Raw genomic sequence first — 24137 nt, forward strand, 5'->3', positions numbered from 1 at the left:
CCTGACTGGTGTCACCATGTCAGACCAAAGGAACATGTCAGCTTGCAAAACCTGGAGTCTCACCCTAAGCCAGCTGGATGTGAAATGTAAAGATCTGCTTAAAAACCTCATGGTTTCTTTTGCTTTTTACTAGTTTAGCCTTTTTCCCTCTTGCCATATAAATGAAATTATAAGCAAGTAAAAAGTCTTTTTTCGAGTTGACTGTGCTGCCTTTTAATTCTGCGTGAAAACCCAAGTGCTCCCTGTGCCCTGCCCAACAGGTAGTTAAATAAACAGGCCCAGGTGGGCAAAACTGGCAGTTTGAATCCTTCTTTATTTCATTTTCTTTCCAATTAGCGGGCTTATCCAAAAAACACACACTGAACTCCTACCAGCTTGCTCATGCTCAGCCATTTCCCAAGGAACTTCTCGGTGCAGCTAGAAAGCAGTCCTGACGGCATCCTTGCGCTGCCTTCAGTGAGGGCAGCATCCCTCGGTCCGGTGCCGGGAGAGATGCCCCCTTGGCACTAGCAAGCCTCTGCTCCTCTGCCTTTCCCCCTTCCTAGCTGAAGGTCCAGCTCCCGAAGCTGCTTGAGGAAGCCAGAGTTGGGGCAGATGCCCCTGCGTGAGCGCACAGTCTGAATCGCGTCAGCGAGGGACATATCTTCACAGATCATTAAGAAAGCGAGGACAAGAGTTGCAGATCGACTGATTCCCATTGCACAGTGAACTAGTACTTTGCCTGGAAAAAGGAGAGACAAGCAATTATGCCAGGAGGCCAAATGGTGGGGTTGATCGTGCTGGAGCAGAGATGGAAGGGTGCCGATGCTGGAGCTCAGCAAGCAGGTGTGCTCAGCCCTGTGGAGCAGACCTGGTGTAGTGCTGTTTGGGGAACCGTGGGGTTTTTAATGGCTGAGGAACAGAAAATTCGTAATTGTTTTCCAAGGTCCATGATTGCTTGTTTAGGCTTAACTGTAAGCCTAACTTAGCCCTCCCGCCCGGCCTGCCATCCCCGGTGTCCCTGCTTGCTCATGTGTGGCTTTGGGAACGATGTACTTGCTGGCAAAGCTTCAAGTCGTCATACTTGAAGGCCACGCTCTGGGAAGCAGCCTTGACAGGTCGGTTACTACCCGAGGGCCTGGAAAACGGGGATTTCAAATGTACAATGCTCAGGAGTGCTTGCTGCTATTACAGGAACACTCCTGGTTTTCCACAAGCTCTTTTTTCCTCGTTGCTTAGGGCAGTAATGCATTCTGAGGGTGCTAACTGCTGCCCAGACCTTGTTGGAAGTGTATGAGAAAATGCTGTTACCATTAAGAGCAGCTCCTCTTTGCATTTGCCATTTGCACCAGCTTCCTTAGGTCTTTTTTATTTCTGTAGCCTACCCTGTACATCTATAGTCAGTGTCCTTCCCTAATGCCTTTGTCTTCCCATCTGTACTAGGTGACCACTAGAAAAAACAATTTATGAAATGGTTTTAGTTCCCCAGAGGTTTCAATGAGAGGTGTGCATCTTCATTAAAGGATTCTTAAATTAAAAAGAGTAATATCATGAGTCCTTCCACGCTGTAAGTAAGCCTCTGGGAGGACCTGCCAGGGATCCAGGAGTATAGCTCCCTCCTCTCCTCTGCTCTGCTTTTGGTTTTGCTGCTGTGATCCCTAATGGAAGCAGCCTGAGAAACACAATTCTGTATCATGAGTGCTTCCTGGGTTTCTAGGGTGTGTCTCTGACCCATGCTGGAAGGAGAAAAACATTTCCCTTAAACAGTCTTCTGTGACATTAAAGGAAATCTTGTCAAAAGGATTGCTTTTGGATGGAAAAAATTAGGTTTGTAGTTCTTTCCCTCTGGATGTGAACAAAGAGCTCATCGGGAACCTGAAAACCTGCACCTTGTCAATACCATGAAGTGCTTCAACAGGTAGTTAAATGGTATGATTCGATGAGAATTTTTTAATTGGAAAAAATCTGCTGTTGTTCTATACGACTATAGCCATGCCTGAAAATTTTCAAACTCTCTTGTCCTTTGTTGCACCCAGATCTAGTCTTTTCTAGAAACCATGGCTCAGCAATTGGGCGTTATTAAAGTGACCAGTGATCAGAATCAGATTTGAACTTCTGATCGCCTGATGGGCAGCTCTGTCTCCCATTAAGGCAGCTGAAAAAAATGTCGTCTTCACTGGAAATGTATTCACAAGTTTAAAACAAAATATTTCCTTCATATTTTTTTTAATTTAATTTTTTTAGACTTTCACATTTGTCGCCTGTTGCTTACTAATTGTATAGCTGTACAAATTTCTATTCAGAAAAAGAGGAAAATTAGTAAAAGCAGTCCCTTGTTGCTGCTTTTTTTCCCTTTGGAGATGGAATAAACTATCTCAGATGCTGTAAAAATGTAAGGAGGGGTAGAAAGAATGGACAGCTTCTCAGGGCTAGCTCCTTGTTTTGTTTGTGCTTGCAGCATCTTAATTTCTCTATTACCAGGGAAGGAGACAAAAATACCCTTGCTGGATGACGAGCCTAGATCCAGCCAAACCCCTCGGTCTGATTGCCCCCATCTCCCTGGGTGTTAATTCCGGGTACTTTGTGCACAGCTTTTACTCTTAAATCCCATTTTGTTTGTGACAGAATATTTATTCAGCAGCCGTTCCACTTCTGACTAACGATGATGGCATAGCCACGTGCTCGGGTAGTGCGAGCATGTGTTGTAAGAACCTGCTCTGGCCGACTGGTGGGGAGAAGTGTTGGATTCCACAGTCGATGTGACACAGCCACCTTGCGTTATCCTGGCATGAGAAATCTGAGCTCAGCCCTAAAGATAGACCTGTCTTCAGTAGAAATAAAGGGACAAATATAGTCTCCAGGGAAGTGGTGAAAACAGCTCTGGTGACAGCAGACTTGGACCGGGCATCGAAACCTTTGGGGGAAGGAAAAGGCTTTTCCAACGTAATGTCAGTTTTGCAGCATTAGAGGACCACGTGATTTCTGCTGTGTTTTCCCCTTCAGATACAGAATTTACTGAGCTACCGATGCTGTTATTCAAGCTCAGTTGCATCTATCTGTCAATTCCATTAACTCCATGGGGATTCTTGGAAGTGAAGTCCTACTTTTTATCGGAATATGGAGAAACGCTTCGCACCCTTGCTTAAATGATAATGCTAATTTAATTTTCACTAGACTTTATTTTTCCCATGTGCTGCACTATCCATAGCCTTCACGCCAGCCTTGTGGGACACGTATGCTGTATTATCCTCCCCAGAGGAGGCACTTCAGACCCAAATAACCCAGGTCTGAGACTTGCAGAGGGAACGTAAGGGAGTCAGCAGCACAATTTCTCTTTGAGAAATACCGTGAATAGGGCTAAGTCCAAAAGGTCTTTGGAAAAACCCATGCTTCAGCAGTTTGCAGTAGGCCTAATGAAACAGTGGCAGGGACTGGGGACATCCAGACTCACTCACCCAATGCACACCCTATGTAACAGCAGCCAAAGAACAGCATATGCTGGAAAATTCTCTTGGAACTTAACCACTTTTTTAAAAAAAAATTCTTTCTTTTCGTGAAGACTTCTAAGCTACCAGCAGTGTACGACTAAAAGAAAAAAAATATATATTTATGGTTTCAACTGCACCAGGACGGGGAAAAATAAAATAATTAAAAAAAAAAAAAAAAAGATGCCATTGATGGTAGATTTGATTTTGAACCACTAAATATTTTTAAATTCAATCCAAAGTTGGCCAGAAGTTGGATAGGGGGCAGGAGATTTGCTGCTCTGAACCTAGTTTTTGTAAAAGTGTTCTTGGTTCTGTTTTTCTTCCACCCAGGTAGAGCCTATCACCTTGGAAAATGCTCAGCCCCACCTGCAGTCCGGAAGTGCAGACCGAGGTGAGCACAGGTATGGACGCTGCCGTTAGATATTGCCACCTGACATGGTTTTGTTGGGGGCACAGAAAGCAGAACAAATTCCACACTCCCGCTTGCTCAGGCTGGCTCTCTATCATTTTATATAGAATTGTGACCAAGAGCAGGAGCACAGTGAATTTTCCACCCTGCTTTTCTGCACTTCAGAAGAGTCCTCCTAGATCAGCAACTAGCTTGAGAAGGTGTCTCAGCAAAAAAATGGACAAGTACCAACTATTGACCTTGGACCTAATCTGCATGGCGCTCCGATACACTTGTTCCCATGAGGATGCAGGTATATTATCTCTCTTATGCGTGCATTATCTGTTCTGCATTGTTAGCCTTTGTTTCACCATGCACAGAGGTTATGGTTATGATAAATGCTGGTATGCTGACAATGAAATGACTGTTTGTTGTAGATAAATCAGTCATGTGAAATGACTTAATTAACGTAAAATTGCTCTAATGAAAGCAGATTTAAATTTACTATGTGATTATTTGTAGCAGGCAAATTGAACGTTAAACTTGAGTCAGGAGACAAAAGCTGTGTTGCTGTTTGGGTCTGTTCGCAGGCGCAGACCCCTGTCTTTTAGCAGTAAATGGGTTAAGTGACACTGAGCCCACCACGATACACTGCACTCGCCTAGCACGCGAAGCACCCGCACCGCGTGGGCTGGCTGCCGTGGGTTTGATAACAGCGCACTGCATCAGCCTCTGACTGGAGGACGGAGCCTCTGCGCCGTCCCAGCACGGAGCTGGGATTCCTGGGTGGCTGCTGGACCACAGCCTGGGAAAGCACGGCCACGGAGGCTGTTGTGGTGCGTACCCTGTCATGGGGTGGGCAAGGAGCTTATCACCAGCTCTTCTGTGCCACAGAATCCGTGCCACAAGCCAACATACTGCAACGCTGCCTTCCCTGCCCCCATTTGTTTTTACATCCAGTGCAAAGAGAAGTTGGACTGATCCCACATTAGAGGGCCGTGTTGCAGCCTTCTCTCTGAGCGTGTAACAAGATCCCTTGGGAATAATGGGATTAACTGAGGAGAAGTGGGGGCACTTAGCTTCTGGCATTATTAAATCTTGCAATCCTTATTTGAAATGTTGCACCGCACATCTCAAGCTACTTTTTGCAGAGGCAGACAATAACTGTCATCTGGCTGGGATTTGTGCAGAACAATAACACTTGGTTTTTAACAACGGATTATGGATATTATAACCAGCTCATGCCTGCTGTAACTCTACTGACATCAAAGGGTTTGCACTAGGGATAAAGTTTGTACATTCAACTTTGTTAGCCAAATTCAAGTTGGGAAATTTGATGTTGTTGAACAAATCAGTCATTAAAATACATAATATCTTATTGTCCTTTTGCTACTCGTCATTAACTGAGCTAAATGTCCTGAACTAGCCCTTGATTTCTTGCAGGATGGATTCAATTTGGCTTAAGATCAGGCTCCAGATCCGTCATCCAGAGTGAACGCCCCAGCTCCCCTTGCTCCATTGAATCCAGCAGAATTATGCCGCTCACCAGGAGGAGAGCTCAGCTGGGCTAGTGGGCCCCAGGGGCTTTGCCACTCCACTGTGGTTTTCTCATCTCCTCTTAAGTTTTAGCCACAATCACGTAGCCAGGTGCAGAATCAGTTGTCCGTTTCTTGATTAATCAAGTGTCTATTTTGTCACAGCTGAAAATAGCAAGAAGCCTACAGAGAGCTGTAAATGGTGGCGCGTCCCTTCTTCCCACACCTCCTGGAATAGGTAAGGGTTGTCATCTGCCGGAGAGTGGGAGGCCAAAAACTGATGGATGTGATGCACCTGCAGCAGAGTCTAGAGAGAGGACCCTTCTCTCCTAAGTTAAGCCGCTTTCATCACTGCCGCCACCAAGGCAGCAGCAGGAGAGGGAGCCTAGCTTCTAATTTGCTCCAGTGAGTGGGAAAAGGGGAACGCCTTTGAGAGGAAGTCGACAGGTGACTTGAACCTCCTTGTTTTAAACCTGTTTGGAGGTCAATGAAAGGAGAAGCTCTCTGCTTGGGAACCTTTCTCTCTGCACAGCGTTAGTGCAATAGATTTTGTGGCATGCTTTCATCTGTGCTCTCAAGTTGTCTTTCTCTCCCTCTTCTGCTGGACTTTACCAAACCCTGCTGATTTACGCTTAGGTTTGGCTGCATCCCAGAAAAATGCAAATTGTACAGATGGCCATGCAAAGGGGCAAGATTGATACTCAAAGTGTTGCCCGTTGAGCATGAGCGTGACGGAGAAGGCCAGTACTTCCCTGACACAGTGTTCCGTGCACTTCTTTGCAGAGTAAGGGGCAGGATGTACATCTGCATGCTCTTGGCTGAGCCTTCCCAAAGAGGTCTGTTACGTGGGCAAAGGAACAGCGGGGCTGTGCTGAAGGAAAAGCAGGGTTCATAAGATATTGCTTAAATGGCATGGCTGCACTAGTAGAGCATGTATTTCTTAATCTGTACAACCAAGATGATGAAGGAAGTCATGCAGGGTGTGATGCAGCTGCTGACTGCTGTGGCAGGAATAGCTCCCAACTAGAAGCATGCGAGTGCACGCTCCCCTGCTTCCTTTTGTTCATGCTCTGGCATCAGGGTCTGAAGAAGTTGCCTTAAGAATAAATTCCTTACATCACCAAGGACATACTCTGTTCGGCTAAGGTAGAAATCCAAAATAAATCTGTCCATGCTTTTTTCTGGACTTCTGGTGTAAAGCATCAGAATTTTTCTTCAAGCATGATGGGAGTAACAGTTCTCACTTAATTCTAATGAGTATTTGATTCACAGTTTAAAATGTGTTTGTGCCTCATACAATCTTAACTTTGACTTATCCTCCCAGGTGAAAAAGATAATTCAATTCCATTAAAAAAAAAAAAGATGTTGAATTTGCTTGTAATAGTTAAGCAGCAGCCTTAAATGACTTCTCAATCAAACAGAAGTACCTCGTTACATCCTGAATTTAATATGAACAAGCTTCTTGTCACCTTCTATAAATTTTTGTTCAGCATCACTGGTTATAATAAATGCCAGTTTTTCCCTTCTTCTAAATGATGTGAGTAACAGTCCTCTCCCTGTCTCATCCCTGTATGGGTCATGGGTATTTAGCTGCTAAATTTCTGTACCTCAGGAAGTTGTGCTTCCAGAACATCTTGTTTATATATTTTTCTAAACTGTTGCGCTTTCCTTAAAATGATGAATGTCAGCAGCAGCTGGAGTGTATATGATTGAATTTCACCTTGTCTCCATTCCCAGAACCCTGCTTCCATATGGAGTTCAGTAAAGCAATATCTAAAAGCATGGGAGAAGGGATAAATATGCCTTGAGTCCTAACTTGTTCTGCATTCATAACTTTCAGTATTTGGGCATGCATCTTGCAAAGCACTGCTTTTGTTTGCTTTTGTGGCCACCACAATTCATCTATTGTTTTTTGTCTTTTGTCAATTGATTTGGAACTTAAATTTAAAAATGCATGAAAAGATTTTTGGATGTTATCTTTCTCTGGAGCACCACCAGTAACAACTTCAATTGCAAATAGCATGTGCTGTAATAGAAATGGATGCAGATCCAAATTCCCCAAAGTGGTTTTGAAATCCAAACACAGCCCTCAGTTGCGCAAAGGCAAATAATTTCTAACGGGATGGGTCAAGCCCTCCAAACAGCAGTAAGCACTGAGGCGTCTAGGACAGAGGTCTGTTATTTTCAGTGACTGTGTCTCCTTTTTGTGGCTTGTATGGTGTGGGTCAGATCTACTAGCTGCATGTGATGAAGCCAGGTAGTTAGTGTTTTAGGACCCTCATTGATAATAGAGTTCACCGTGACGCAAGCAAAACAGTTTGCTGAGCGTGTAACTGTTCTCTTAATAAATCGCTTGCTTTTGAGTGGGCAGCTGTACAGTTGTGTGGCGCAGTGGAGACTTCCCTTTCTGAAGGTTTGTCCTCAATAGTAATGATCCCCCCGCTAGCCCCAGGCCTGTGGCATTGTACGTGGCCCATATTTCGTGAGTCCAAGGATTTTGGGGGTTATCTTCCTATTTCAAGGTTTAACTACGTCCAGCAACAGCCTGACATTATCTCCTGGCCGGTGGTGTTGCTTAGGTTTTAGACAGAATTCCTTCCCAGCAAGTTTTTCCTTATCTTGTGTTTGTAGGACTGGGCCAGACTGTAGCATTATGGTTGATTCTTCTTACTCAAGTATGATGCTTGCCCTTGTCTTTTTACCCCAGCCCAGCTTTTATTTTAAACCCCTTCGCTAATTAGAAAATATCAAGTGTATGTGCCTCCTCCCAGGTCAGTGTGTCCCTACAGGTAATAAAGATGACTTGCTATTTTGTCTCTTGCTGATGAATAGCACTAGGCGTAGGGAAAACCTCTTTAAAAGCCCGTTCAGCACATCCTTCCCTGTTTCAGGGGAACTCCCAGTTCCTGTGGGAGTTCAGGAGGCAGGCGTGATGCTACTTGGTTTGGGTACCTCCATCCTTACCCACATCTGCAGGTAGCCGCTTTATGCCAAAAACCATTTGATAACTTGCCCTACTTGGCTGCTACGCAGAAGATATGCAGCAGTCACAGATGGTCTGGTTACCTCTTGGGGAGTTCAGTGCTGCTCTTATGTATCGAGCAACGGGGTAGAAGTAAATGCTGAGATCAAAGTTGGGGTTGTCCTCTGCTTCTACTCCATAGTAATCCACAGGCAGGTCTTTGTAGAACTTGGGTCCAGTGTCGATGTGAAAGCGCCCGGCAGCAGCATTCACAACATGGGAGATGCCCATGTGGCGCAGCTGCGCTTTGTCACGAGCGACATACCTGGAAGAAGGACAGTGAGTTATATTCCCCTGCTGCGTTACAACGTGGCGTACAACATGCTGCTGGTGGTGGGGTTTGTTAAAACCACATGAAATTGTAGTGGCTGTTTTCTGACAGGTTGATCGGGTCCCAAGTGTCCACCAAAATGCTTCAAGACAGAAGTGACTCATTAAGAAACTGACTTTTACATGCCCTGCTTTTTTCTCCCAAACATCAGTTTGAGTTCTTCTCAACTGATAAAAAATAAAAAGGTGGTGGTGGTGGTGATATTTCTGCACAAGCCAAGAGTTTTCTGGTTTGCTTTCTCACCAAGTCACCTTTGCTGAGCATCCATCGGTTCAGGGGACTGATGCCATCTGGCAGTGTGAGGAGAGAATGAGGCTGATACTGTTTTACCTAGCTCTGGCATGACTGCCTGCAGTACCGATGCCATGGCCCCACCAGGCTCTTGCAGCGTGGGACTCCTGTACTAATGTGGGAGGAGAAATCAAGAGGGGGAGTATTTTTTTGGATACTTAGGATGCCTGTTCTCTATGCTACAGCATCCAATGTACAGTTCAGCCTTGCTCAGCACTTAGACTTACTGCGAGGGGTCCCTGTATTAGTGCCTAGCTCACTTTTAAAGATAACTAGTGGAAGATTTGGGGGGAAATAGGGTGGGGGCTAAGAGTTGCATTAAGACCTTCAACCTTTCCCTCTCTCTTACAGGTCTCCCACGTAAAGGTTTGGCCAGACTTCATCCACATGTCCCGTGGGGTGAGCGCGTGTCCAGAGCATGCGCCGCAGCTCCTCCAGGGACGGCGTCCTGGCCCTGCTCTGGCTGCCAGGCATCCGGCTTGAGGCGCTTCTGATCCTGGGGCGCAGTAAGTCCCCGCTGCACAGCGAGTCCCAGGCCATCCTGAAAGGTGGAGGGCAGATGTTCACCACCAGCCAGAGACATTTCCAAGGTCGCCCTCTCTTCCTCTCACCTTCCCTTACCCCCTCACGAAGCTTGCCCACAATTTACAGCAGTAAGCTTTTTGGGGCAGACGCCATCTCTCTCTTGCCTACGTATATGCTTATCTCAGCAGAGGCCGTGACTGGACTTGGGAATGCCGTTGGAATCTGAACAGTGATGGTCCAGCGGCTCTCACAGTCCCATGTCGTGGTTCAGACAACAGTTTCAAAGCCTGCACTCCTAAAATAAAGTTCTGTATTATTAGAGCAAATTGGAAGTGAAAGCTTTTGCAAACTAGAAGGCTCGGGGCCTCAGCAGGCTCATTTTGACCTGACTACTCAACCTTTCTTTCTAGGTATGTCAAACAGTCGATTAAAACTTCATGATTTTGGAAGATTTTTTTTCGTAGGCAGTGGGAAAGCTCATGCTACTGCCTGGAATTCTAGACGCTATTATATTACCGCAGTAAAACAGCCCAGCCCTTGATACGCCAGCACGAGAGTTCTGCTTTCGAACGGAAAAAGTTAATGCTACGGAAAAGGTATTGTGTAAATGTAGCTACTCACTGAGTGCAGAAACAAGTCACTGATGTGCTATGCTGAGCTTTTCCTTAACCATGTAACTAGAACTTCCTTATATATACTTATTCTGATTTATAATTTACTCAACAAACTGATCTAAGCCGAATAGAATTGGTCATTCAAAAATCTTATGCGCTGGTTAAACGCTCTTAATTGTCACCTTCAGCAGGGGGAACGCTGTAAGGAGTATTTTGGTTCTTTCCGATGGTTGTTACCAGCCATACTGGTTGTCCTCATGACAAATGCTCATAATAGAGAAAATCTGCGTGAGGAAGTTACAGTGATTCCAGCTGCCATTCATCTGAGCATTAACCTTTTTTTTTTAATGGTTGTTTCATTTGCATTCCTCTCCCCTCTGCCCCTTCCAAGAACTATCCCATTTCTGTTCTTGACGTAAGTGCTCTAATTACAAGGAGAATCACTTTTTTAGGCAGCGGTTTATCTCTGGAATTACTCTGTTCCCATGTGGTACGTTACTTTTGAAACAGTGGTTCCTTGTGTTAGCTATAGATTTGAACTGTTGAGAGGCCTTTTTAAGAAGGAAATAGAAATTGTATTTTTACCAGAGTTCTTTTTTAAGAAAATATTAAATTTATATATTTATTTTTTTTCTGTGTTCTAAGAACTAGTCGAGCATCTGCATTACAGAGATATAAGGAAGCCTGTCAACTCATGCAGCTTTAGAATAGAAGCGTCTGTCTAGGGCATGCGTGAAGTTGTAGTTAATGACTCAGTCTTGCTTGGGCACTGCCTTACTGAATGTCGTTGCATAAATAATTTGAGGGGTGGCTTGGGGCAGAACGGTCTAGAACAGCAAACCTGAAATCTTCCGTCTTTCTGCTGAACTGTATCTGTATCGTTTACGAAGAGGTTGTATTCATGTTCAAGCACCTCCATTTACAAATTCATTCAAACACTAACTGTGGTGGAAGGGTTTCCTAGCTTCCCATCAAGGTACTTCCAGTAGCCCTAAGTTGCATTTTGCTGTCCCTTTGTTTAAAAATATGTGTCTTTGCATGCACAAAGACAGAGTCTGAAGACGAGCCTGCTTTGGGAGGTCGTTGCACCTTCATATTAATCCACTGTTTTGCTGATGGAGAAGTGGAGCAACTAAGTCCCTGAAGAGGCCACAGAAGTGGAGGAGGGAAGCACGGGCTGTTGTGTCAGTATTAGGCCGCTGAAGGTTGACTAGGAGCCCCCCTTCTGCCGTGCATGTTGGGTGGCTTCCCTTGCCACCCAGCTGCCAAGAGGGGCCCTCTGTTATTTCAGTACACCACCTTCTGCCACCTTTGCAGGCAGCCTTGTCCTCTTGAATACAGTAAGTTTGCACCAAATAATGATGTTCCCAGGATGGTCTTGTATTGTTTGTGTTACAAAGAGCTCCACTGTGGAATGTGCTCCCCTCCCAAATGTGCATATCTCCTCCAGTGTCAGCTTTTACTGTGAAAACAAAAGCAGATGTTCTTGCCCATTTTGGATGGCTTTATGCAAGAGGAGGCATGGAGGAATTCCCATACTGGAACGGACAGCTCCCATCGCCTTCAATAGTTTCTTTGACACCAGCCACCCCAGTGCCCACTGTGCCCAGTCTGCCTAGCTCCCAGTGGTGATCTCAGACACCAGCCTGGCTCCTCTGGTCCCACACAGGAGGTCTGCTACCAAAATGGGACCCGCGTTTCCCGTGTGCCTGACCACAGGGCCATCTGCCAGTTCATTAAATGCTTTCAAGAATAACAGCCTCCTCCAATCCTTCCCACCTCATAATATCTGCAGCAAATGTTCCCCTTTTTTTGATGTATCTCATTCCTTGCAGCATGGCTAACGACCACTCTAGGGCAGATCTCACTCCCCATAAAGTTGCTTTCAACTGGTTTGGTCTTTTTCCTATTTACTGCTGCCTCTTATCCCTTCCTCTTGCCCCCTCCACTATATAAATACTTCGATTTTCGTATTACCTAGCCCCAGAGGACTGAAGGCTGATGGCAGCCGCACTTCCCTGTAGGGTTCATGGGAGTGGAGAATTAGAGGGCACTGCCCCAAAGTCCTGGAAAGGTTGCAGCGTTCAGGCTGCCGTTAGGATGCAGAGGGACAGGCAGCAACTTGCAAAGCCCTGCTGGGAGTTGTGCTTTCCAGGTCCATATCTCCATCCCTGTAACAGCTGGGCCGATAACTCTGAAGTATAGCACACCTTAGGAAAAGTGCTCCCGGGAAAAGAAGGTAGCATGTGCTACACAGACATTGAAAGTTGTGGGAATAACGGTCTTTAGAAGAAGTGTGTGCTTCACAGTTATCTTAAGGTGGTTTCAGCTTGTGTTTGCATTGGTCTTGTATTATAGCTAAGGGATTTATTCCTGTTGAAACACAAGCTGCTGATGCTGTGTGCAAAACTTATTCCATCTGCATCCTGGTCGCATTTTTTCAACTGAAGAGCAGCATCAGTTCATGTAAAATCTATGTCCAATAAAAGGGAAGGACTGGAGTTCAAATTTCAAATGTGAAATAACTGGAACTAGCAGGCTGTGAATGATTCAAAAGCAGAGAAGTCGCTGTCGGACTATCCAATTAATATATTGAATAATGAACACACTGGAAAAAATAATAGCTTTCCATAGAAAATTTACAGACAGGAAAACAAGGCAATTCTTTCCTGAATAAATGACTGCTCATTTCTAGCATCAATCTTAACATTTTTAACTCACTAAATTTATATATGCAAGTGTCACTTACTGAAATGCACATATTTAAAGAAAACAATGCTATGATTAAAATTTTGTGCAATGTTTTATGAGGAGCCTGAATAGATTAAAACAAATTAGTGTGAAAGGAAAATGATTATATGTAATAATGTGGTGGTTCTTCATTTTTTAAATATGTTTTTAATGATTCTCGGCTCAGTTCCTCTATTTGCTTTTTGGAGTGGATCTGTTTCTGTGATGCGTGTCGTATGAACGAGCACTGCAATTTTAAAATGCCGGTTTCTGAATGATACTCGTATTAAATGTTTCTGATCTTTGCCCTGCTGGAGTTGTATTGCAGTAATTATTCAGTCACGTAGGAGAAATCTCACCATTATATTTAGATGAATTTTGAATTGGTTTGTACTACAACGGTAATTGTATCTGAACTGTGTAATAGAATTTCCTTAATTATGACTAGCAGGAGAATTGCAATCAAAGAGGTCTGTCGCAGAGCGGGAGGTCATTCGGATGATCTAGAGTGACCTGGCGTATGGCACAGGCCACCCATGTCACCGTGCCATGCCTGCGTCTGTAGCCACCTTTCTGGAGACCCATTAGTGCTTGGCTGCAGTGGGGCTGAGCCCCAGCCGTGGGCCCCTACAGACGGGCCGTCCCAGGAGGGACCCTCTGAGAGGTCCCGCAGCGTGGCTCCTCCCGGACTGTTCCGGCTTGCTGCCTTCCCGGCAGCGAGTGCCCCTGCGGACTGCACACCTGTGGGTGCTTTGGTGGCGTTTGAGTTCATTTGGTGACTCTGGTTTTATCCATGACGTAACTCAGCGCTGTGCTGAGGAGAGGGCCTTTGGAGACGGGGATCCCGTGACAGGCACCTCGGTCCTTGGAAATGTGTGCCACCTTGTCTCTAGTTTCTCCAACACCACAGTATTTCATTAAATAAGAACAAACTCAAAAGTCAGTGTAATTCGACAGCTAGGCATTACACTGGTACGAGATCAAGCGGAGAGGCTGGTGTGAAGGCTGGGGGGTGGGGCAATGCGAAACCCTGCAGCGTGAGGCTGTGGAAACTCGGGAGGAAAAATCAGCTCTTGTGTCTAGGATATTTAGTAGAAAGCCTTTGCATCCTCTGCTTTTCCTTGCATTTTCCAATGCCAAGATAAAGGAGGGATTTGAGAATAAGATAATGATGCTGGTGCTCTCCATTCAACGGCCTATTGAGTTTTTCAGTCTTCCCAGGTGTTGTATTGGCTTCATGCATGGATACAGCACAGCCATTTTCCTCTGCCTTCAGTAGAAATATCTCTGAATTTTTAAATCCTGAGAACAGTGTGCTTTACATCCTGTTTTTTTCTCAAGCTGGTTTGTGCTGTAACCTTGTCATCTCAGTGAAGCTATCAGTCTGACTGCACTTCAAATAGACTGATTTGTGGTGGTGAAAGACCAGGCTGGAAGCCCAGGGCTTGGCCAAAGTAGGTCGTGTCGAGTTCATGCCTATCGTGTATTCAAAAGTCATAAACGTTTCTCAGAAAGCCTATCCCTTGGAAAGATTCCTCCAAGGTAACGTATGTTTGAGAGAGGGTTTTGTGTTGCTACATCTCCACACAAATGACAAGTATTACTGTCATCATTCTTTCTTCCTTGGTGTTTAACCCGATAGTCTTGCTGGAGCCGTAATTTATCAATTGCTAGGAGCGCTACAGGATATAGATGGTATGAATCAAATACAGCGGTGACTGAGGTAGGGCTGGCTGGACTTGAAAGCTGAGATAGAGGCAGTTTCCAGGGAGGCATGAGGTATTTGAGTCGCCAACTGTTTGTAAGAAAATCTCTCCGGCAGCTGGAGGATGTAATCTGAACGGCACTTCCAAATTTAGAGGAGGCTTCCAGCCCCCCAACCTTAACCCAGCTGTACATTTGGGGTAAGGCACCCGCTTGGTGTGACTTGGCAAAATCCACGTAGGTGGACTTGCTCTCAACAGACCACGCAGACCCTGTGTTGAGGAGCAGACAAACTAAATGAATCTCTGCATTAGACAGCTTTGAGCAGCACAAGGAAGAAGAAAATATCTGATTGGGTTTTTTGGTTTTTTTCCCCTCAGCATTGTGTTGATGCCGAATTTTCTGTCTTAACTGGAGAAGGATCGTGACGCCTGTCCTCTGTCCGGGTAGAATTTTCCTCCATGTGACATCCAGGGAAATAATCAGCAACATTTCTGATGCAAAGCACTACTTAAATGTAAGGAAGAAATTAATCAACCCATCCTGGTTCTCAAATATGCTGACTTTACCACAGCTTCCACTGATGTTAGGGGTTGCCAGGCCTCAGAAGCCTCAAAAATGTCTAATTTTTTCATAGCAAGTCTGTGGGCCAGCCAGCAGGGCTCAGACCTGATGGTCTTGACTGTTTCAGGATGTACATTAGCCTGCAGTCCCCAAGGCAGGGTGGCCTCATTTTTGTCTGTAACTCTAGTATAAAATATTCTCTTGTCATCAGCTGGTTAGTACACTTGTATTTACCGACCACGTGTGTGGTTCCTGGCAGTAGCTGGGCAGAAGCCGGCATCCTTTCATGTGCAGCAATGTTGTACCAAATGTGCAAAACCTGGCCACCTGCTGATTTTGCTAATTTTTCTGGGTCTTGCATGTATATTTATTTTATTCTTTAGCCCCGGGAAACCATCTCTGTAGAGATACTGCCCACACTGCAGCTTCAGCTGGATAAAAGAATAGTGAAAAATACGGGCAGCTAAATGGATTTTTCCTTCCTCATGGAGTGCAAAACCAAAGGCTTTCTGGACACGGTTGCATTTTTGTATAAATGGGATCCTAACCACGTTTCTGAGACAGGACAGAGTCTGCACCAGGCAGGGGTGGGCACATGGAGTATGCTGTACGGAAACCATGGCCGACAGGTAGCACTGCCAGGAGGATTGCAGAGATAAGAGGAGATAGCGCATCCACCCCGAGCTTTTCTGCGGCTGCTTCATCACTGAAGCTTGGCTAAATTTTGTTGCTGAATTGGACCTTTTATTTACTAGTTACAAATTTTACATGCCATTTTAATAGTGTACATTGTAACTATTTAAAGCTGTGCGTTAAACAGGCCCAGACACTGTTAACAATCTGCATGTTACAATATATTTTTTTGTAAGTGCTTGTTATAGCATCAGCTATTAAGAATTTATTACTAGTGCATTTTAGGTGGTGCTTTACAGTCATTTAATTACAGCCATCTAGCAATCATTACATAAATATGCATGGAGAGCAAGAACCCCAATGTAAGGTGACCCTCAAGGCTTTTACCTGCCAAGCCCAGAGTTCAGGCCCTCAGGTGGCAATGATGTCATTGGCATATGCAGGGAAACACAAACACTGAAAGCTGTGCGGGGAGCTGTGTTCCTCCCGACGCTAGGTGTTCATGAAGTCATCAGCTGGAGCGAGAGCACTGTAGAGCTCCAAGGACCTGAACTTGGCTCTTGGCAAGCAAGTAAAGGAAGGTCGGTTCCCCTCCAGCCCCAGTCCCAGCAAAGATGCAGGGCGTTTGGCCATGAGCACAAAAGTTCAGCGGCAACAAGGGGCCCTCTGAAGCCCCTTGGTACCTCTGTGCTCTCAGCTGCCAAGTGCATCCTTACACCCATTCACCCATTGGCCTGATGTGGTAGGGAGTCAGACATACTGCATATGACCCAAAGGTGGCAGCTGGTCCAAAATGCATCTGCCCCATCTCCATGCTCTTCGTCACTGTGACAGCATGCCCATATTCGAGTCTCTCTAGCTCCCTGCCAGGCTCCCACTCCTAGATCAAACATCATTGCTGGCATCTTCTGCAATGGACTTCAGCCAGCAGACTTGACCAGTGACTGGAAATGACAGTCTGTAACTCCTTCCTCCATTCAGTACTGATATTTTTTCACTCCCTCTTAAGAAAACAAAAATCCCAGTCTACAGTATTCTAGCACTAACCAGCTCTTGGACATGCTACACTCATGAGACATGCTTGCTATCTCTGTGCTCCCACCTAAAGACAAGCTTGCCTAAAATTCAGTTCTGTGTTAAGGCTGCCTCTTCTGTGCACGAGGGTTGTTACATTGCTGTATCTCTCTTGCCTCCAGCAAGAAATTGTCGAGGTGAAGCCTGGTATATTTTTGAATGGCTAAACTCTGGTTTTTCCTCTGGAAGCACCAGCAGACAGTTACTGGAAAACTGGAAGGATGAAACGTTTCTGATAGACAGGCTGGCAAGTTGATGCAAGTTGCTGTAGATCAGGAGGAACGTGTGGCACTTTGGTTTCCTCTTGGAGCTGCCAGTAACCAGCTGGATTGTCTGCATGACACTGGTGTTTTGAAACAACCACTCCAATGTCTTCATCCTCCCTTGACGACACAAAGCCTAGCTGCTTTTTCAAGACTTTTAGTAATGCTTTACCGGTATTTGCAGCCTGCAGTTGCAGAGAGCATGTGGTGCTCTCGTTACTGGATGATGTTAGTACAGCATGACCCTGTGGAGAGGTACAAGCTTGGGTTTATTCACAGATTGCCTAAAATGTGCGGAGTGTGTTTCTCTGAAGCAGATCCAGTGTGCTAGAGGCTCACGCTTGCAGAGATGCATCGCAGCCTCTGCACTGTCGTTGTGTGGGAGGCAAAGCTGTTAGTGCCGTACACCACAGGGTACATTCTCTGCTCCCTCTCTGTGGCTGTTTGGGGTGGAACTGTGACCAGCCCCACTACTACACTCTTGCATACTGTCTACTTTGTAAGAGGTGTTGATCTGGACATCTCACTTCCAAAGGAGCACAACGCACGAAAGTCACAGATGGGTTGCTGAGCGCATTGCATCTAGCTTAAGAAGGACCAAGTGTCACTTAGGTGTTGTTTCCAGTCTCTCAGCTGTGGTTTTACTCTTCAGGCTTATTCTGAGTTGCATACTCTTAATCTAGCCTGATCTCTTTTTCATAGGTCACCCCCAAAATGATCTGAGACAGCAGTCACATTTGTTTGCGACGTTCAGAGGCCAAGGTTTTCCTGTGCTGTGCCTAGCACAGAACCCCGGTTGCAGTGCAGTCCCTTAGGTCAGCGTCCTGTGTCCTCACCAGGGTTTAGCAGGCCACATCTGAAGGTGAATGAGGCTGCTGTAACAATAACTAATATAGCAGAGTCCTCCAGCCCAGCGCTGGAAACATCAGCCTTCAGTATTCAAAGAATCCCATTAAAAATGAATGGTTTCTGCCCCAAGGATTTAACCGAAAGGATGGCACAATGCAAAGCCCTTCTCCCCTGTGACTAGTTCTGGTATGTTCTTCTATCTTAAAAACAATATACTGCCTTTTTTGGGGTCTATTCTGTTTGGGGGCATTGACAGCTTCACTGCTCTTTGTTCTTGTCCTGTGGTCCAGCACCACAAAGATAGCTCCATGCTAGCTTACGGGAGACAGCAGGCACATATCCCTATGCAGGCGTAGCAGGAGCATTGAGTAACCTGATAAAAAGGAAGATGGGAAACAGCAGGAGGCAGGCAGCCGTGGTTCCCTGGTGTTTCTTGAGCACTGGAATGCATTTTACAGCTGTTACCACCGTGGCCTGTGAGGAAGGCACTGCCGTTGCCACCGCATAGGTGGAGATGGTGAAGTTAAGCTATATGATTTTTCTGCATCTCTCCACAAGTCTGAGCTGCAGGGCAGCCCAGGGGCAGAGCACTGCCAAAGGCTGGTACTGATAGCTGGACCTGGGTGAAGAGTCACCCTCGGGTTTAATTTCTATCAAAAGCTATGTCTACCTCTGGTGAGTCAAAGGCAGCTTATATGATGAGGTGAAAGCCATGGTCAAGTTCGGACTTCCATGCTGGGGCATGAGGCTTCCTAGGAATGCTTTGGCAGATTTTGGCCTTGGTGCTCAAAATAGAATTATTCAGAACATGCGAAATTAAACCAAGGATGCAGAAACCCTGTATCACCGTGCTGTGCTCCTGATACCCTTCTCTTGGTGCCCACAAAGTCCTCCTTTAGAGATACCCTAAAAAACCAGCATGAGCCCTTACTGAATGCACTGACATTATAGCTTAAAACCAACTGCACTGTCTTTCTGTTTCTTCATCTTCCTTTCTCTCACCCTAGCCTCTCTGATCTGAGACTCTCTAGCAATGTAATAGCCATGGCAGGACTCAGAAAAGTTTGGAAGGCTAGTTCCAGTAGCCTGTATTTCTCACCAGTATCTTCTGGCAGAAAGATAAACTACAGAGCTGATAGCAAGCTCCTGTTGCCCAGGTCTCTGGCTACAGAACTGGGAAGGATAAACACCTCCTTAAGCACTGCAAGATAGAAATAGAACAAGAGAAAGGAATGGAAATCCTCTCATAATGCAACGGCTAGAAGCAATCCAGCTGTTTTGTTTTATTCCCACCATGAGAACTACGGTCAGTCCCAGAGCAAGCTTGGCCACCTGTCAAATCAGGTTTGTGCACTAAAGCTTATTGGAATTTGACACGCTCTTGTCTTGGAGCACACTGGTATGGTCAATACAGACTCCTCCTATAGCACTGACACAACACGTATGCTACCCATGCAGTCCCAGATGTCCCTTATAAATCATGAAAATACTGGCCAGTTCTAATCAGACCCTTTGGGGTATAATGTGTAATACACTATTTGAGAACTGAAAACAATAAATCAAATCAGTACAGAGGTCAGACTAAGACTAAACAGAGCTGAGACTTGCCTGCTGATGTGCGGATAGGCTAAGAGATGCAACAGAAAGAGTTGAAATCCCAAGTCAGCTAAGAAAATTGCTTTCTTCTCATTGTAAAATCTCACTACTAAGTCTCCTGAAGGGGAAAAAAATAGGAACTCATCATATTCTGTAGCACAGCTGATTTGAGGTCTAGAATTTCCCCACAGTTGTCTTAGCTCTTGGGACTACAGGTATTTCTAATCATTTGTCCTTTAGGTTAACTCTTCCCACTTTCCTAAAGCAAACTAGCAGTTAAAAATATGTGCCCCCAAACGTCATCAATCACCTGGTGCAAAAAGAACAGAATACATTTTCTTCTAGAGCATAGAAACCAATTAACCAGTAGCAAAAAATAATTTGGATCCACTTAAAAGGCAGGTGATGCCCCTTGCCAGGGCCGCAGCAGGCAGCTGTGCCGAGGGAAGCGGCCTGGCGGTGCCCGCCTGCCGGCAACCGGGGGCGGCCTGTGCGCCCAGGTGCTGCTGCGTCAGCCCCAGTAACTGATGCCTTCTCTTTGATACAGAAAACGTCGAGTCCTGTCTGTGTTTTTGAAGTGTTACCTGACTCTGAGGACAACATGGTGTTACAGGGTGCGGCCAGGCTTTGTGGCTAACTCGTTGTTTGGCCCCCATAAACATTATCTGGCAAAGAACAACACTGAAGGCTAACTCCCTTGTTCATGCTGTATCTGCGTGAACCTTTTGTTTCTTTTAGAAAACCTTTTAGAAGAGGAACACCCAATACGGATTTTTTGCTTTACCTTAGGGCGAGGACAGTCTGTGGCAGAAGATTCTGCTCTGCACATACGCTGCAGATGCTCAAGCTACGTAACTCTCAGCACCGCTGTTGAATTCCCCTTGCTTTCCATCGCGCTTTTTCCTCAAACCCCTCTATGTTTGGCCAAAGCTGGGCAGAGTGTTTTTAAAGCCCATACCGCAGAGTAGCTTGGCACCTGAGTTTTGCCCGTGGAGCTGTATTTCTAGCGGTGGTCTGCGGGGAAGGCCGTCAGAGGCCCCAGCTGTGGCAGCCTCCCTTCACCACGAGTATCGGAGAAGGGCTTTGTTCTAATCCTGCGCAAGCTGCTGAGCGCAGGCTTTGCTGTGGGGAGGTGCGCGTCGTATGAATTCGTGGGGTTCATGCCGGTGGCTCTCGAGCTGAAACGTCTGGAGAGCAGTGCCAGGAACTGATCTCAGACTTTGTCTTTAGTAATGCAAACCAGTAATCCAGAAAGTCACCATAAAACAGTGAACAAAGTCCCTGTGAGACGCTGGCAGTAAATAAAAGAGCTAGCAAAAAGCAGGGCAGTAAATAACTGGTAGTGAACAGAGTGGGACTTGGTCTGTTTGAACAATGCACCAACGCCACCAAACTGGGTGCATACATGGGGCAAGGTGGATTAATATTATGTTTTATCTCTAATTAGACCTAAAGTCTGAATTTCTTCCAAGCCCAGTGGAGAAATAGTTGAAGCACGGATGGAGACACAATCATCGGTTTCATCGGAGGTGCAGCACAGCTTGATGCAGGCGCTTAATGAAGATTTGTTGGTCAACAGCAATCTCCCAACCCGCTTAACGTGCTCTCCATTTAATTTGCTCTGCTACTGTAGTAAATTTGAAGCCCCCAGGTCAGACTCAGCTTTTGTGGCTTCTACAGTCTCTGCAGTGTCAGCAGGAAGCACGAACCGAAGGCTCAGAGCCTGGACTCCAGCAATGTGTATTTCTCCTAATGAAACCCAAAGCCAGGTGAAATTTTTGGGAGAGAGGAAACAGGATATGGAGTCCCTTTGGGGGGTGGGGGGCGTTTATAGCACTCAGAAACTTGGCCCATGTTTCTGGTCCTCCTCCCTTTTCTACTCCACAAAGGGTTTGTAGCATTTTTCGACAAACTTGGATCTGTCGTGTGTTGTGAGAGAACCTGCTGGGAAATATGGTGATTCCTGCACTCCAGGGCAGAGGAAACGTGTGTTTCTGCTTTGTGTTTTTAGGAAAGTAGGAAGATGAAATTCAAAATAAAATACAGCAGATGGAAATCTCACAGAGACAGACACTGGGAAATGTTTAGACAAGCTTTGTCCTCAGCCCTTGAGCTCAGGATTTAGCAACTAAACCGTAGAGAGACTTCAGAAAGACAATGAAATGCATTTTGGCTTCAGATACAGTTCCTCCAGAATCCAATGAGAGTTGTGCACATGAATCTGAAGGCAGAATATAGCCAACAGCATGGGGAATAGAGGTAATGTGAGAAACTCTCGTGCTGTATTATTATAGTCTGAATTGTTTCCATCATTTTGGGTTAAGTAATTCCCCACTATCCATCTCTAAAGTGCAAACAGTACAGCCTTGATGTGCCCTAGGGAAAGGAAGCAAACCAGCCTTTGAATCTTTACCCAACCTTACTGCTCATATTTTGCTTTCAGTGAATAACTGTTCAAATCCTTTAATATTTCATTCCCATAAAAATATATTTACCAGGGGGTTTTGTGGCAGCAGTGAGGCTGTGTTTATTATTTTAGGAACACCACACGACTGGCTTTAGAGAAAAGACGAGGCAGGAGCAGAGAGTGCTGCAAACCTATTGGAGAACAGCATGTTTTCCACCTGTTGAGGCAGCAGCCACAATAACAGACGCACATAATAATTACCTGCACCTCAAAGGCAGCACCAAGTCCTGCACCTTCTGCTCCCCACCTAGCAGACAGCTAGATAGTGGAATTGCAAAAGAGGAGCACCGAGAGAGTAGAGTAGGCAATGCTTTGCAAAGAAGAAAAGAGCAGCGCTCACTAAGGGAAGGTGGAAGATGAGAGGGAAAGGTCTGAGGCACCATGATGCTAAAGGAAGAGTGAAGCTAAGGAACTCTGGGAGCCCGCCTCATTTTTCAAGTGGCGGTCAGGTTTTTGCTAATACCGTTTCCAAGGTTGCTCTCATTTGTACTCTTAACATCAGAGATAATTTCTACTGATGGACAGGTGCCCTGGACACCTACTGGAGCCCGTTACTTCCCAGGGATGGATGGCCCGGCAGCAGCAACATGGGCACATACCCCTGTAGGGTAAGGGCCTCATCTTGGTAAGCAATGTCGCGAGTGACCATGAGCGTGCGCCGGAGCCCTGTTCCTCTTCCCCTGCCTGCTGCCTGGCACTGGGAGCATGGTCGGGGTGTGCTGCCCTTTTGTTTGCAAGTGGCCCAGGGCACCTGGGGTAAGGAGAAGGGTGGGGGATGGTGTGGGGAGCAGGGGTGCAGGGCAGGCAGCACACCTTCGGTCTTTCCTGCTAAAGCGCCGAGGCTTGTGAGGCTCTTTTTCTCCCTCTCCTCTGACTACCAAGAGGAAAGAGGTGACATTTGGCTGGGTGAGGGCTCCCGGAGCCCAGACCGTGTGAACTCTGGAGTGCCCTGCACTGTGGTTGTTCCTTACTTGCAGAAGGGAACAGATCCTTCTTAGCTGGGATTTGCAGGGGATGGGAGTGATCTCACCCCGATTTAATCTTGACAGAAGAAGATGATGAGAAGACTGTGTGCTGAGTTGGAGTTTTCCTTTGAATTCCTACAGTGTTGAAGGCAGTGCTATAAATAGTCGCAGTATCCTTTTTACCCTGGTACAATTCTGTCTCCGGCTCCCCATATAGACAGCAAGTCTGCTGGTAGGTATTTAGCAGGAATTAATTTAACCCAGTCTTCTCTTTCTGTACTCTTTTACTCCAAGCATCCCGATGACTTCCACAGCCATACAAATATATTTCCTCAATAAAAATCTTCTGAGGAAGGCTGCTGATATTAAAATTCCCATTTCTGTCTGAAAATTCTATCCTAGTTATAAATAATCTATAGAAGCCCCCAACTATAACGAGTTAGTATAAAAAAAAAAGGGGGGGGGGGGGGGAAGGGGGCAAAAACCCCCCTTCATGCACACACCCTCAAACTTCTTAATCTTTCTTTCCCCCCATGTTTTGGTTTTGAACAGCACAGCATTTTATTCATAGTCTGTTTCACATTTTCTCCCGTGTCACTGCCTGGCCAATTTCTCCCTTCCCAGAAACAGCTCTTGTGAACATCAGTGAAGAAGGAAACCCAGCTACAGCATTTCATGGCTATTATCTTAAAGATAGCTTGGTACGAAATTTAAATACAAGCCAGATTGCTATTTAAAAACCCCAGCCCCTCGAATTTAAGCATCTTTTTCAGTGAGCGGTCCTCAGCCTGGGAGTCCAGCAGGGGAGCGAACTAGGATTTCACAGATCCTGAGCGTTTGGGGGTGCAGGGGCAGAGGCGGCAGCCTGGCCGCGCCAGCCGGGGTGCAGCTGCTGGTGCGGGGGTGCAGGTCGCAGGGGCTGGTTCAAACGCACTTGCCTGGCCGTGGGAGCTCCCGCGCCGTGTCCTGGCTGGCCGCAGTCTCAGTGATGCCACCTCGCTTTCCTCCTAACATGCCGGTTGCACACCAGATTGCTAGCCTCTCTGCCTTCAGCTTATCCAAAGCCTATTTTTAACGGTGTTAATTATAAACCACCATCCTCTGCCCTCTTTGGACCTG

At 46.0% G+C, this 24137-nt stretch overlaps 1 protein-coding gene across 1 annotated transcript; it reads right to left on the reverse strand.

Moving 5' to 3' along the window:
* Positions 1–300: 300 nt before the first annotated feature.
* LOC101914543 (dual specificity protein phosphatase 13-like) lies at positions 301–9589 on the reverse strand. Its single transcript, XM_005243532.3, has 3 exons — positions 9384–9589; positions 8457–8677; positions 301–721 (listed from the first exon to the last, which is right to left on the reverse strand). The coding sequence occupies exons 1-3, from the start codon at positions 9572–9574 to the stop codon at positions 507–509; spliced, it is 627 nt and encodes a 208-aa protein (XP_005243589.1). The 5' UTR covers positions 9575–9589; the 3' UTR covers positions 301–506.
* Between the last annotated feature and the right edge of the window lie 14548 nt (positions 9590–24137).

The sequence above is a fragment of the Falco peregrinus genome, chromosome 1, assembly GCF_023634155.1.
Source record: "Falco peregrinus isolate bFalPer1 chromosome 1, bFalPer1.pri, whole genome shotgun sequence".
Lineage (NCBI taxonomy): Eukaryota > Metazoa > Chordata > Aves > Falconiformes > Falconidae > Falco > Falco peregrinus.

Excerpts from the sequence above, each read along its gene's own strand:
- LOC101914543 (XM_005243532.3), bottom strand. The coding sequence starts at position 9,574 with ATGGCCTGGGACTCGCTGTGCAGCGGGGACTTACTGCGCCCCAGGATC. Across the intron at positions 8,678-9,383 it reads AACCTTTACGTGGGAGACCT|GTATGTCGCTCGTGACAAAG; the intron begins GTAAGAGAGAGG and ends TCCTTCTTCCAG. Across the intron at positions 722-8,456 it reads AGCACTGAACTCCCCAAGAG|GCAAAGTACTAGTTCACTGT; the intron begins GTAACCAGACCA and ends TCCTTTTTCCAG.